The following is a 12,174-nucleotide window of genomic DNA, read 5'->3' on the forward strand; positions in this document are numbered from 1 at the left end:
GGGGATTGCGGGCTGAATTGGGCAGGGTTTGTGGCGCTAGGCGCGTTCTCGTCGCGGACGAGCGCAGACGAGCTTGCCTTAAGCGCGCAATCGGCGTGCCCGCTGCGCTCGTTTGCTGCGCTTCCGGTATTGACACATGAGTTATAGTGGTCGCAAGTGACGTAGGAGGGGTCGTGGCCAGCAAGAGATGGGCGTGGCTATCGTCTCCCTCGGCGGTCAATGGCGCCAAGAAACGAGTGGATTTCGTTTCCCAACAGCTAATATTCAGCTGCTATGGGAATCAAGCAGAGTGTGCAAAATCGGCAAGTATTTTTAAAATCAATACACAGTATACAAGTTTAAAATAGCAGTAAAAACACCTCCCGGCTTTTCGCCTCAGGAGTTAGCAAAGCAATGGATATTCCACTACTTTTTGGCGAGCTTGCACTAGACCTTTTCCACATACATACATACATACATACATACATACATACATACGTATGAACTGAACTACCGTTTTATATCCTGCTTCTGACCAAAGCTGCGAGGAGCCCACCTTGAAAGGGTCGCTGCTATGACTTATGTGGCTGCATTTATTTATTTGCGTAACTAAAGGGATTTAGAACTCACTGTGTTCATTTGCTCTCTCCACTTTAAAAAAACAAAAAAAAAAGCTTCTATTTTAGTGACATCTTTCTTTTATGTCCCAAGAATGATGAAAATGTGCTATTTTTTTACTATGAAAATACTCCTTGTGTCTTGTTTCAAGGCTGTGAGATTTATTCCGATGCTGGGAACCACGCCTCCATGATACAGGGGATTCGCAACAGCCGCGTGCCCAAGTACGTCTTCCGACACAATGATGTTGGCCATCTCCGTGACATCCTGAAGAAGTCCGATCCATCTATCCCGAAGATCGTTGCTTTCGAGACTGTCCACTCCATGGATGGTAAGCTCCTTCTTAGAAGGTTTCATGAGGTGACACGGGGCGGCCGCAGTCCCTGTTCCTGTCTGCTGTCCTCTTCCCAGCGTGAAATCTATTTCTGTTTGTGGGCATGTACGGATAGAAACGTGTAGGTCTTTGTTTGTCAGTACCCAGAAGCAACAAAGTCTCCTGTGATGTTGTCTGAAGTGGAATAGGGGCGAGCTATGGTTAAGGCTGCAAAATAATAGAGGGGGGCCACATGCTTAGCTTTGCTAGTTGATCAGCAAGAAGTACCCTGATTAGTTGCTTAGCAATACCCTGGTAATTTGTTTACATAAAGCCTAGACCAACACACAGCTAACTAAGATGGAGTAAAGATTAGGAAATGATTTAATAGTAAATCGATAAAACCAGTAAACCTAGTAGATTTCTGACCCTGGGCATAGGCTGACGAGTCTTCTCTGAAGGTGCAGAGCCATAGTCTGATGCTCTCAAAGAGCGGATCTATCTGGCAGTCTGAGGCGCTTGGCAAAGCCAGATCATCAGATGGGTGGATTCTTTACCAGGAATCCAACCATTGCGTGGACTGGGGATCTGTAAAAGACGTTTCTGGGTGTTAAGAGGCGGGCAGATGAATCTTAGGCGCACCATTAGGGTTACGGTAGCCGTGCAGGCGCCTTTTCTGGGTACTTGTTGCTTCTCCACAAGAGCAGCTTAGCGTGTGGCCCTTTCTGTATGACCACCTTCCCTGCCCGGTCCCCTGGTCTGAGCTTCAGGTTAAAGCTGCCAGTGATGTGAATGACTGGAGAAGAGCATGTGCCCTGCATACCATGGCCAGCTTACTTCGGTCTTCAACTGATTTCATATTCGACTGGCAGGGCCACTGGAATCATACAGCAGCTGAGTAACAAATTATGTGGCATGGTCGACTTAATTATGCGTCAAGAAAAAGAAAATATGCGGCGTAGTGTGGCTCAATTTGTGATTGTATTGCTTCATTCTTTTGTAATTCTTACTCCTGATACTATCTGCACTAAGATTTCACAACATATGTACCAGTTTTACATCCAAATACATAAATCAGCAACTGAAAGATAATAATTCAACCTTTGCGAAGGGTCTTCCATGGGTGTGAACGAATATCACCATGTTTTTAGTAACTTCGTCCGTTTGAGCTAAAAAAGTTTTGTATTGTTAAAATCTGAGAATTATGCAGCAGATAATGTATTATGTGGCCAATGCGGCTAATCCTTAATTATGCCAAAAATGCAGTGGCCCCATATACGCATAATTCCAGGGGCCCTGCCTATGGGTTTCATTTCTATGGGCGCTGAATCCAGCTGCAGATGAGCTCTGCATTCATATCTTGAGACCGGATACTCGCCCACTGTGGGTATCTCTTGCAGATGAAGTGCCCTCTCCTCTACTGTGCCCATTTCTTGTAGTGGAGGGTCACCTACTGTGCCCGCTTCTCACAGATGAGGATTGTCTTCTCTCCCACAGTGCCCCTTTCTTGAAATTGAGTCCCAGGCACTCACTCAGTGTCTTCATTTCTTGTAGAAAAGAACTGCTTGCTCAACTAATCGGTCCATTTCTGGTCTGCTCTTGAGACAGTTAGTCCTAAATTACCCAGTGGTATTGTTCACTGTTTTTAGGCATATTCGGAAATCCAGTTTCTTGCCACGGCTTCATGGCACTAGGTATGGTAATCTGTAGCAGAGGGTTCACTCGTGTTTGAGTCGTCCCTCCCTCCTATGGCCTCACCGAACGCTCTGTCTTCTGCGCTCCATGTACAGGGTTTTTACAAGTTCTGCTCTTTAACTCTTGTTCTGCTGCAGGCGCCGTCTGTCCTTTGGAAGAAATGTGTGACGTGGCGCATGAATATGGAGCGATCACCTTTGTCGATGAAGTGCACGCTGTTGGACTGTACGGTGCCCGCGGAGGAGGGATCGGAGACCGAGATGGGGTGATGCCCAAGATGGACATCATTTCCGGAACATTGGGTATGTCATGTGCTGTTTAGGGGAAGAGGGACTCTTTTTCACTCTACAAACCGTGCAAACAGTCATACCTCATCAAGTGTGTTTAAAAGTGTTATTTTTTTATGTTTAAATTAAATCTAGCGTCTGTGTGTTCCGCTTCAAAAAGATTGTTTGTTTTGTATAAGCATTGAATCACATTAGTTCCTGTCGGTGTGGGTTGTCTAAAGCCTTAGCTATACATAGAACGTGCATACTTTGCACACACCCTCCAGCAGGCCACTGCTGACTGGGAAGACACTAGGTTATTGTTGGTACTGGATCCAGCAGTCACCCTGTGATCTGTCACCCTGTGATCTGTCACCCAATTGGAGTCACTAGCAACTGGATCAGTAGTAGGATATCGTCCGTGCGTGTTTCATGCAGCGATGGGCAGCACTGTGGCGAAGAAGAGTAACCTTCTGAGAGTAAGTGAATGAATCATCCCATGACCCCCACCTTGGAGCAAAATTAAAACCTGTCCTTTCCGAAGAACTCCTGGTGGCTGAGATTCATTCAAGCATCCATCCATCCATCCATCCATCCATCCATCCATCCATCCATCACTCTTTGTATTCTGCACGCGCCACCAAGTGAAGGTATTATACGAAGCAGCTAAGTGCACCTTTTCTATCATTGCCAAGCACAATATGATGTTTTCAGCATTTTTACTATGTTCCGCCTCATGAAGATTGCAAACAATGTGTTGTTACAAGAGCTGTGATGCGCTACATTGTACATTGTGTTCCTGCGACTGCTTGCAGTGACCACGGCCTGTCTAGAATGGAAGCGTTCGCTTGCTTTGCTGCACGATTAACAAGGGTTTAATACAATGATCCCTTCCTAGAGGCAGCACACTTTACACATGGCTGTAAAAAAACGACATAATTATGAGAGCTAAGAGACTGTAGTGTAGATCCCACTAATCCGTAGGATCTGTGCATTTGTGGACAACAAACTTTGGGTGAGGTGCTTCGACGGATTCCAAGCACCCATGAAGGGTATGTTGGCCTAGAGACCAGCTAGCTCAGTGCCACCACAAGCACCCCTAACCCAAATGATAAACCCGACGCCTCGGGTATCGTGGAAACCGATCTAGAACAGTTTTGCCCAGTCACTCATGCGCTCTTGTTCTCAGAAGTATACAAAGAATGTACAATGGGAGTTTCTTCCATATATTTATTGAACCAAATGTATTCTTGTATAAAATACGTGTGCTGCGATAATCAGTTGACAGAAGCAGATGGAAGTGATTACAAGCAACAGAAGAGTAAACGGCAGGTATCGTTCTAGTGTGGTGCTAAGACAGTGTATATATGCAGGCATACAAAACAAGGTGGTAATCGGGAGTACTCCTACTATGCAAGCCTTACCTACCATATGTGCGTCTAGAGTGTATGTGGATGTATAGCCAAGAATGCCCCCACGGGATGATCCAACCCCATTACCTGGTGGGGCAGAATGTAGGACTTCGTCTTGGTCACAAACTGGACACCCCTCACGAAGATGTTGGGCAGCTGCTTGATGAAGTGTCAGCATGCAGGGACCTCTGGATGTCAGCAGAAGTGTCTCCTCTGGCTAACCCCCGCAAATTCTCATTAATGTATAATGAAAATCATCCTTGTGACGTATACACAGACCATCACTGTTATGAGTTTGTAGACCGCCCTGTCGCCCCGTGGATGAAGACAGGACGACATAGTAGAGCGTGCAAGGCCTTGTTTTCGGTGTTCAAGGCATCCCAATAATGTTGCGCGAAGCCAGATGTACAAGCAAAGCCGTTTCAGAGGAACAAATCCAACATGGTCATGCTCGCGAATATGTGCAAAAGGTGACAATATCATGTTACTGTGCAGAAAGAGGACACTGTTAGAAAATGGGCAGTGTTGCTACAGAGGCCTAACCCGGGCAAATAACAAGATCTGAACTTTTCTTTCATTGGAAATATGTAGATTGTATAAACCTCTTACCTTCTGATGTGCCAGTCACAGCTGTTACCCGGTGCACAGTTCACAGCTGTCGCATGGTGTGCAAGTGTAAAAGAATTAGGACTCCAAAATGGTAAGTAGAGAAGTCTTTATTGGAGCATCCATGAACCTGGGAAGTGGCAGTGCAGCTGACACTGGAATGCTCTTCCAAGAGCAGAATACCAGTAGAACATAACATTAAATGTACACAACATTAGCGCGTGCATACTCCTAGAATGAATACATGCATGAGCAAATCGTGTGCATTGCTATAGCAGGTAACTGCCAAGCGGTGGGCGGGTCAGAGCTATCGCCCCGGTGGGCGGGTCAGAGCCGTCGCCCCGGTGACGGGTCAGCTGACGCCCAGTGGGCGGGACACAGCTGTCAACAGTGGTAAAAATTGCAGACAGAAACCACAAATGGAAATATCTAAAAGGGCCAGAGTGTGTTAGTTTTTGTTTATTATTGTAGTTTTTTGGGGGATGATTGTTTTCAAAGGCATGAGAGCGCTTTAGCATTAAAACAAAGTTGCAAGAGCAGAGTAATATATACATGGTCCGTTACAGACTCTAATCATAACCACAAATGTACAGGAAAAAAACAAGTAACGATGTATGAAGTGGAAAAATTAGTGAAACTGGAGCAAGTATCTGAAACAATTGTTCCAGTAGCAAACTTTAACACAATGTTAGGGTTACTCAGAGATGAGATGGTAAAAACCAGCAATGAGTGAGTCAAAATAACAGGCATTCAAGGAAGCAGAAGTTGGTGATGGACAAGAAAGCCTAAATCCAGGTAAGGCACTCGGAAGTGAAGGAGACTGGGAACAGTTGCTGGAGCAGAGTTCATGTGAAAGGTCTGGTTTTCTGCCATCTGCCTCGCCTGGGTGCTGATGACTGTGGTGGTCAGTAGGGACCCCTCCCATGCGCCCCTCCTCCACGCTGCTCATCACGCTGCTGCCCTTCTAGATTCGGGCAGTAGTGTGGTACCCCTGGATCCAGCAACGTGTGCTGCACGTGCAGTTCTTGTAGTTTTGGATTTTAATCCACTGAGGACTTGTCTTAGTCTGACCATAACTTCAGTAATCTGCTTCTGTGGAATGTTAATCGTGCTGACTTGCAGATTCCAGCAACTTGAATAAAACCCGTTATCTGTTTCTCCATCTTTAGGCAAGGCTTTTGGATGTGTTGGAGGTTACGTGGCCAGCACCAGCTCCTTAATCGACACTGTTCGTTCCTACGCCGCTGGCTTCATCTTTACCACCTCGCTGCCACCCATGCTCCTGGCTGGAGCCATGGAGTCCGTCCGAACGCTGAAGAGTGCGGAAGGCCAAGCTCTACGTCGCCAGCACCAGCGCAATGTCAAACTCCTGCGCCAAATGTTGATGGACGCAGGCTTTCCTGTCGTGCACTGTCCTAGTCACATCATTCCCATCAGGGTAACCTTCAGTCCCTCATATATATATATTTTTTGGGGTGATTTCTTGTTTTTTTATTCATTTGCGTTTTATGGATACAGTTTTTTTCATCTTCCTCTCCTACTGGGTGAAGGTCATAAAACATGTATTTAGTTTTGTTGTTCTTGGGTCCACTTAGCAGACTACAACACTATAGACCTAGGGTGGAACCTGTGTACTGGTCATCGAAAGTTCGATGGTTTGCGCCTCACTGGGTAGGGGATCTGTGTACTGGTCATCGAAAGCTCTATGGTTTGCGCCTCGCTGTGTAGGGGACCTGTGTACTGGTCATCGAAAGCTCTATGGTTTGCGCCTCCTCCACAACATTGAAAGCCAGGAGAGCGGTGGGGTCCAGGGTGGGCTGTAAGAGCTCCTTTATGTTGAGGGTCCTCGGTGACATGTGGAGTAAAAATATCAACAACCCTCCTTGTTTACCATTGTAAAGTGTATTGTGAAGATGCAAACAGCATCTTTAGGGAGAGGGAGACCCCGATGGATGTGTGATCAAATAACAGAAGGATGCACGGGTGCTGATTAAATGTTTTTTATGATGTAGGTTGCCGATGCTGCTAAAAATACCGAAATCTGTGATAAACTGATGAGCAACCACAACATCTACGTCCAAGCGATCAATTATCCTACAGTTCCTCGTGGAGAAGAGCTCCTGCGGATCGCCCCAACTCCTCACCACACCCCTCAGATGATGCGTTATTTCCTGGGTAAGTTAACTCCAATGACTCGCTGCCTATAAGGGAGAATCGCCCCAAAATATTTCTTTCTTGGTCATTTTAGCTCTGAAGTCGGATTTCTTGCTTGGTTCTTGTACCTGAAAGACCTGGGTTTGTTCTTCAATGTGGCCCAGTCATGGAACCTGCCTTGACCTCCGCCCTCTCCTAGCGGCAGCTTGGTGAGCCCTGTCCTTTGATTGAATTCCCATCACTGTTGGCTTGTGAATGGTGGTTCAATCCTTTGCATTGCCTGGGTGGGAGGCACTGCATTACAGTCGTTCCTCTACACTGTTGTCTGAGTCCTTGCATCCATGAGTTCACGACTGGTTGGGCCGTGCCTGTGTTCAACGAGCACTGACTCCACTCCTCCGTATCCATAGGTCAAACTCTGGATTATGTTGTAAAGCTCACTAAATGCTTACGTAGCATGTGTGGCTATAGATGCACATGCTCTGCATGCATGCAGTTATAGTTATCTGAACTAACTATAACGGGGGAATTTCATTGGTTTTTTACGAGTGAAATATCCACCTAACTATAACATGTGTGAAACCTATGGTTTTTTAAGTGAATATATATATATATATATATATATATATATATATATATATATATATATATATATACACACACACACAAACTGGCAAATATCCCTCACCCTCATTCTGGTGGGTCCTGCATGGGCCTCGCAACCATCATTCTCAGCCCTTCCAAAGATATCCGATGCCGCGCATGAGAAGCTCCCCAACTGGCCGCACCTGTGACAGAACCATGGCAGAGTCGGGCACTGGACTGCAGGCATCTCGACCCAGTGAACTCAGTCCGTAGCCCTTAGTTTGGTTTCCTTAACTGGCACCAAGAGTGTCTGGACCTCCTAAAGGAAGCCCTTGGGCCCACCATGCACACTTGCGAAGCCACCACATGGAAGAGGTTCACTCACTATTGTACCACACACGTCCTAAACCCTCTCACCAGCGGTTCAAGGCCTCATTTGTTACCTTTTTATATTTGCAAAAGTCTAAACTTGAGTTTGAAAATCCTGCAGTTTTTTTGTTGTTTTTATTTTCTGTCGAGGAAGGGGGGGGGGAATGTTGAGATCACTTGATCTACAACCAAAGGTGTGACCGGAGAGGTTCACTGTAAGAAAGCTTTGACACTTCATCAGTTCATGCTTTATCCAACTGGTTGCTGGTGGCCCTTCCGTTCCAGAGGTCTGTGGTCGCCCCGGGCGAGGTGATCAACATATGTTATACGGACCGAGGCTTGGCTTCGCCACCAGCCCAGCTGTGGTGCCCACAGTTTGCTGAGGCAAAGTTTTGACATGCATAGAACTGTTCTCAACCTCCTGGTTGAGGTCTGAGTGGTTGTGTGCACTGCCCCAGACGCGACTAAAGGTTTGGGGGTCTCTGGATCCCTCTAGGTTCTGGGTTAGGATGAGGTGAGTAGTGTGAGCAGCGACCTTCAACAGCTCCGATCACCAGTATTCACATTCATTTTCAAGAACACACCATGTCTACCCGAAGGGCTGCAGGAAAGTTACAAAGACAGGAGGCACGTGCAATGGAATCTGGTGCAGGTGTGTGAGGGTCGGATGGGAATGGGTTTGGAGGGGGGTCAGAGGTGAGACCATACCGCTGCTTCTGGGGTGAGACTGCATTCCCAAAAGGCATGAAGCGGCCATGGTCAGATGGTCAACTGCTCACCAGTGCTCACGACTGCTCACCAGTGCTTGGCAGGGCCAGTGTGTGTGGCACGGTCAGCCCTGAAGCCATAGCAAAGGTTAACCCTTTAAACTACCACAATCTGACGCTTTGTAGCAGATCAGAACTATGTGCCTTTATAGAGATAAATGGATTGGATTCAGAATAGGACTGGGCACGTTTTTGTTGCGTAACGGGTAACCCTCAAAATTGGGGTTGTTCACTTTGAAGGACAGTCGATGCCTGTGTTTCTGCAGCATCTAGCGTGGTCTGCCTGAAACCCTGTTTGAATAAAGTTTACTTTTATAAATGTATTAAGCACGTACACATGGTGGCACCAAAGGGCACGCTTATGAACGCTCTACTTTTATTTGACAGAAAACCTCCAGCACACATGGGAGAGCGTGGGACTGCCCCTGAACCCCCACTCCTCCGCGGAGTGCAACTTCTGCCAGCGACCCCTGCATTTCGAGGTGATGAGCGAGCGGGAGAGGTCTTACTTCAGCGGCATGAGCAGGATGGTGTCCGTGCAGAGCTGAGTCACCCCACACTTCGCCACAGTCCTTTCCACAGGAACAAGTCTCTTAAGACATATATTACATAGTTTATCAAATAATGAATACACTGGTCGACCAAAAAAGAAATGTGGAAATAAATTCCTGATCTACATTGTGTTTTTTTTCTTTCTGTTGTATCATGTGATATGTGTAGAGGAGGAGGTGTTTGAAAGGGTGTGAAGCCAGTAACGGAGGACCTTGCATTGCGTCACTTGGACGCGTGCTGTGTATGGGTGTGTGAGGAGGTAGAGGGTATAGAGTAGGAGGTCTTTGGTTAAGCGAGTGCCTGAGGACCCAGCATTGCTGTCACTTGGACGCATGCTGTTATGAGTGCGCAGGGTGGTGGTGGGTGTAGAGGGGGTGGTTTTTGAACGGTGGTGAAGCGAGTGCCTGAGGACCCAGCGTTGCTGTCACTTGAACATCGGCTGTGCATGGGTGAGCGGGCAGTGGTGGGTGTAGAGTAGGAGGTCTTTGGTGGTGAAGCGAGTGCCTGAGGACCCAGCGTTGCTGTCACTTGAACATCGGCTGTGCATGGGTGAGCGGGCAGTGGTGGGTGTAGAGTAGGAGGTCTTTGAATGGTGGTGAAGCGAGTGCCTGAGGACCCAGCGTTGCTGTCACTTGGACGCATGCTGTTATGAGTGCGCAGGGTGGTGGTGGGTGTAGAGGGGGTGGTTTTTGAACGGTGGTGAAGCGAGTGCCTGAGGACCCTGCATTGCTGTCACTTGAACATGGGCTGTGCATGGGTGAGGGGGCAGTGGTGGGTCTAGAGTAGGTCTTTGGTGGTGAAGCGAGTGCCTGAGGACCCTGCATTGCTGTCACTTGAACATGGGCTGTGCATGGGTGAGGGGGCAGTTGTGGGTCTAGAGTAGGTATTTGGTGGTGAAGCGAGTGCCTGAGGACCCTGCATTGCTGTCACTTGAACATGGGCTGTGCATGGGTGAGGGGGCAGTGGTGGGTCTAGAGTAGGTCTTTGGTGGTGAAGCGAGTGCCTGAGGACCCTGCATTGCTGTCACTTGAACATGGGCTGTGCATGGGTGAGGGGGCAGTGGTGGGTGTAGAGTAGGTCTTTGGTGGTGAAGCGAGTGCCTGAGGACCCTGCATTGCTGTCACTTGAACATGGGCTGTGCATGGGTGAGGGGGCAGTGGTGGGTCTAGAGTAGGTCTTTGGTGGTGAAGCGAGTGCCTGAGGACCCTGCATTGCTGTCACTTGAACATGGGCTGTGCATGGGTGAGGGGGCAGTTGTGGGTCTAGAGTAGGTATTTGGTGGTGAAGCGAGTGCCTGAGGACCCTGCATTGCTGTCACTTGAACATGGGCTGTGCATGGGTGAGGGGGCAGTGGTGGGTGTAGAGTAGGTCTTTGGTGGTGAAGCGAGTGCCTGAGGACCCAGCGTTGCTGTCACTTGGACGCATGCTGTTATGAGTGCGCAGGGTGGTGGTGGGTGTAGAGGGGGTGGTTTTTGAACGGTGGTGAAGCGAGTGCCTGAGGACCCTGCATTGCTGTCACTTGAACATGGGCTGTGCATGGGTGAGCGGGCGGTGGTGGGTGTAGAGTAGTAGGTCTTTGGTGGTGAAGCGAGTGCCTGAGGACCCAGCGTTGCTGTCACTTGAACATCGGCTGTGCATGTGTGAGCGGGCGGTGGTGGGTGTAGAGTAGGAGGTCTTTGGTGGTGAAGCGAGTGCCTGAGGACCCTGCATTGCTGTCACTTGAACATGGGCTGTGCATGGGTGAGGGGGCAGTGGTGGGTGTAGAGTAGGTCTTTGGTGGTGAAGCGAGTGCCTGAGGACCCTGCATTGCTGTCACTTGAACATGGGCTGTGCATGGGTGAGCGGGCAGTGGTGGGTGTAGAGTAGGAGGTCTTTGAATGGTGGTGAAGCGAGTGCCTGAGGACCCAGCGTTGCTGTCACTTGGACGCATGCTGTTATGAGTGCGCAGGGTGGTGGTGGGTGTAGAGGGGGTGGTTTTTGAACGGTGGTGAAGCGAGTGCCTGAGGACCCTGCATTGCTGTCACTTGAACATGGGCTGTGCATGGGTGAGCGGGCGGTGGTGGGTGTAGAGTAGTAGGTCTTTGGTGGTGAAGCGAGTGCCTGAGGACCCAGCGTTGCTGTCACTTGAACATCGGCTGTGCATGTGTGAGCGGGCAGTGGTGGGTGTAGAGTAGGAGGTCTTTGGTGGTGAAGCGAGTGCCTGAGGACCCTGCATTGCTGTCACTTGAACATGGGCTGTGCATGGGTGAGCGGGCAGTGGTGGTTGTAGAGTAGGAGGTCTCTGAATGGTGGTGAAGCGAGTGCCTGAGGACCTTGCATTGCAGTCACTTTGACGTGTGCTGTGTATGGATGCGTGAGGAGGTGGAGGGTGGAGAGGAGGAGGTCTTCGAAAGGTTGTGAAGCGAGCGCCAGAGGACCCAGCGTTGCTGTCACTTGAACACGGGCTGTGCATGGGTGCGCAGGGCGGTGGTGGGTGTAGAGTAGGAGGTCTTTGAATGGTGGTGAAGCGAGTGCCTGAGGACCTTGCATTGCGGTCACTTTGACGTGTGCTGTGTATGGATGCGTGAGGAGGTGGAGGGTGGAGGGGAGGAGGTCTTTGAAAGGTCGTGAAGCGAGCGCCTGAGGACCCAGCATTGCTGTCAGTGAAACGAGTTCTATGTATGGGTGTGTGGGGTATTGCGGAGACGATGACTTGGAAAGGGTGTAAAGTCGGCATTAGATCACCCCGACTTGCGGTCTGCTCACTCTGCAGGAAGTAGCAGTCTACAAGGAGTGAAGACCAGGCTGCCCAAAGTTGGATTTTATAATTAGTAATAGAGTTAGTTCACAGGAACTGAAGACCGAGTTCCCTGAAGCCT

At 48.8% G+C, this 12,174-nt stretch overlaps 1 protein-coding gene across 8 annotated transcripts in view; it reads left to right on the plus strand.

Moving 5' to 3' along the window:
• The window catches only part of ALAS1 (5'-aminolevulinate synthase 1), a 608,833-nt gene extending 599,391 nt beyond the window's left edge, over positions 1–9,442 (plus strand). For all 8 annotated transcript variants that reach the window (XM_085624225.1, XM_085624222.1, XM_085624226.1 and 5 more), the window contains 5 exons: positions 749–928; positions 2,743–2,907; positions 6,059–6,327; positions 6,902–7,064; positions 9,152–9,442. In XM_085624225.1, coding sequence (XP_085480351.1) covers positions 749–928; positions 2,743–2,907; positions 6,059–6,327; positions 6,902–7,064; positions 9,152–9,312 — 938 coding nt within the window. In that variant the 3' untranslated portion in view covers positions 9,313–9,442. The remainder of the gene's footprint in view (positions 1–748; positions 929–2,742; positions 2,908–6,058; positions 6,328–6,901; positions 7,065–9,151) is intronic.
• The last annotated feature ends 2,732 nt before the right edge of the window (positions 9,443–12,174 follow it).

The sequence above is a fragment of the Triturus cristatus genome, chromosome 9 (assembly GCF_964204655.1).
Source record: "Triturus cristatus chromosome 9, aTriCri1.1, whole genome shotgun sequence".
Classification (NCBI taxonomy): domain Eukaryota; kingdom Metazoa; phylum Chordata; class Amphibia; order Caudata; family Salamandridae; genus Triturus; species Triturus cristatus.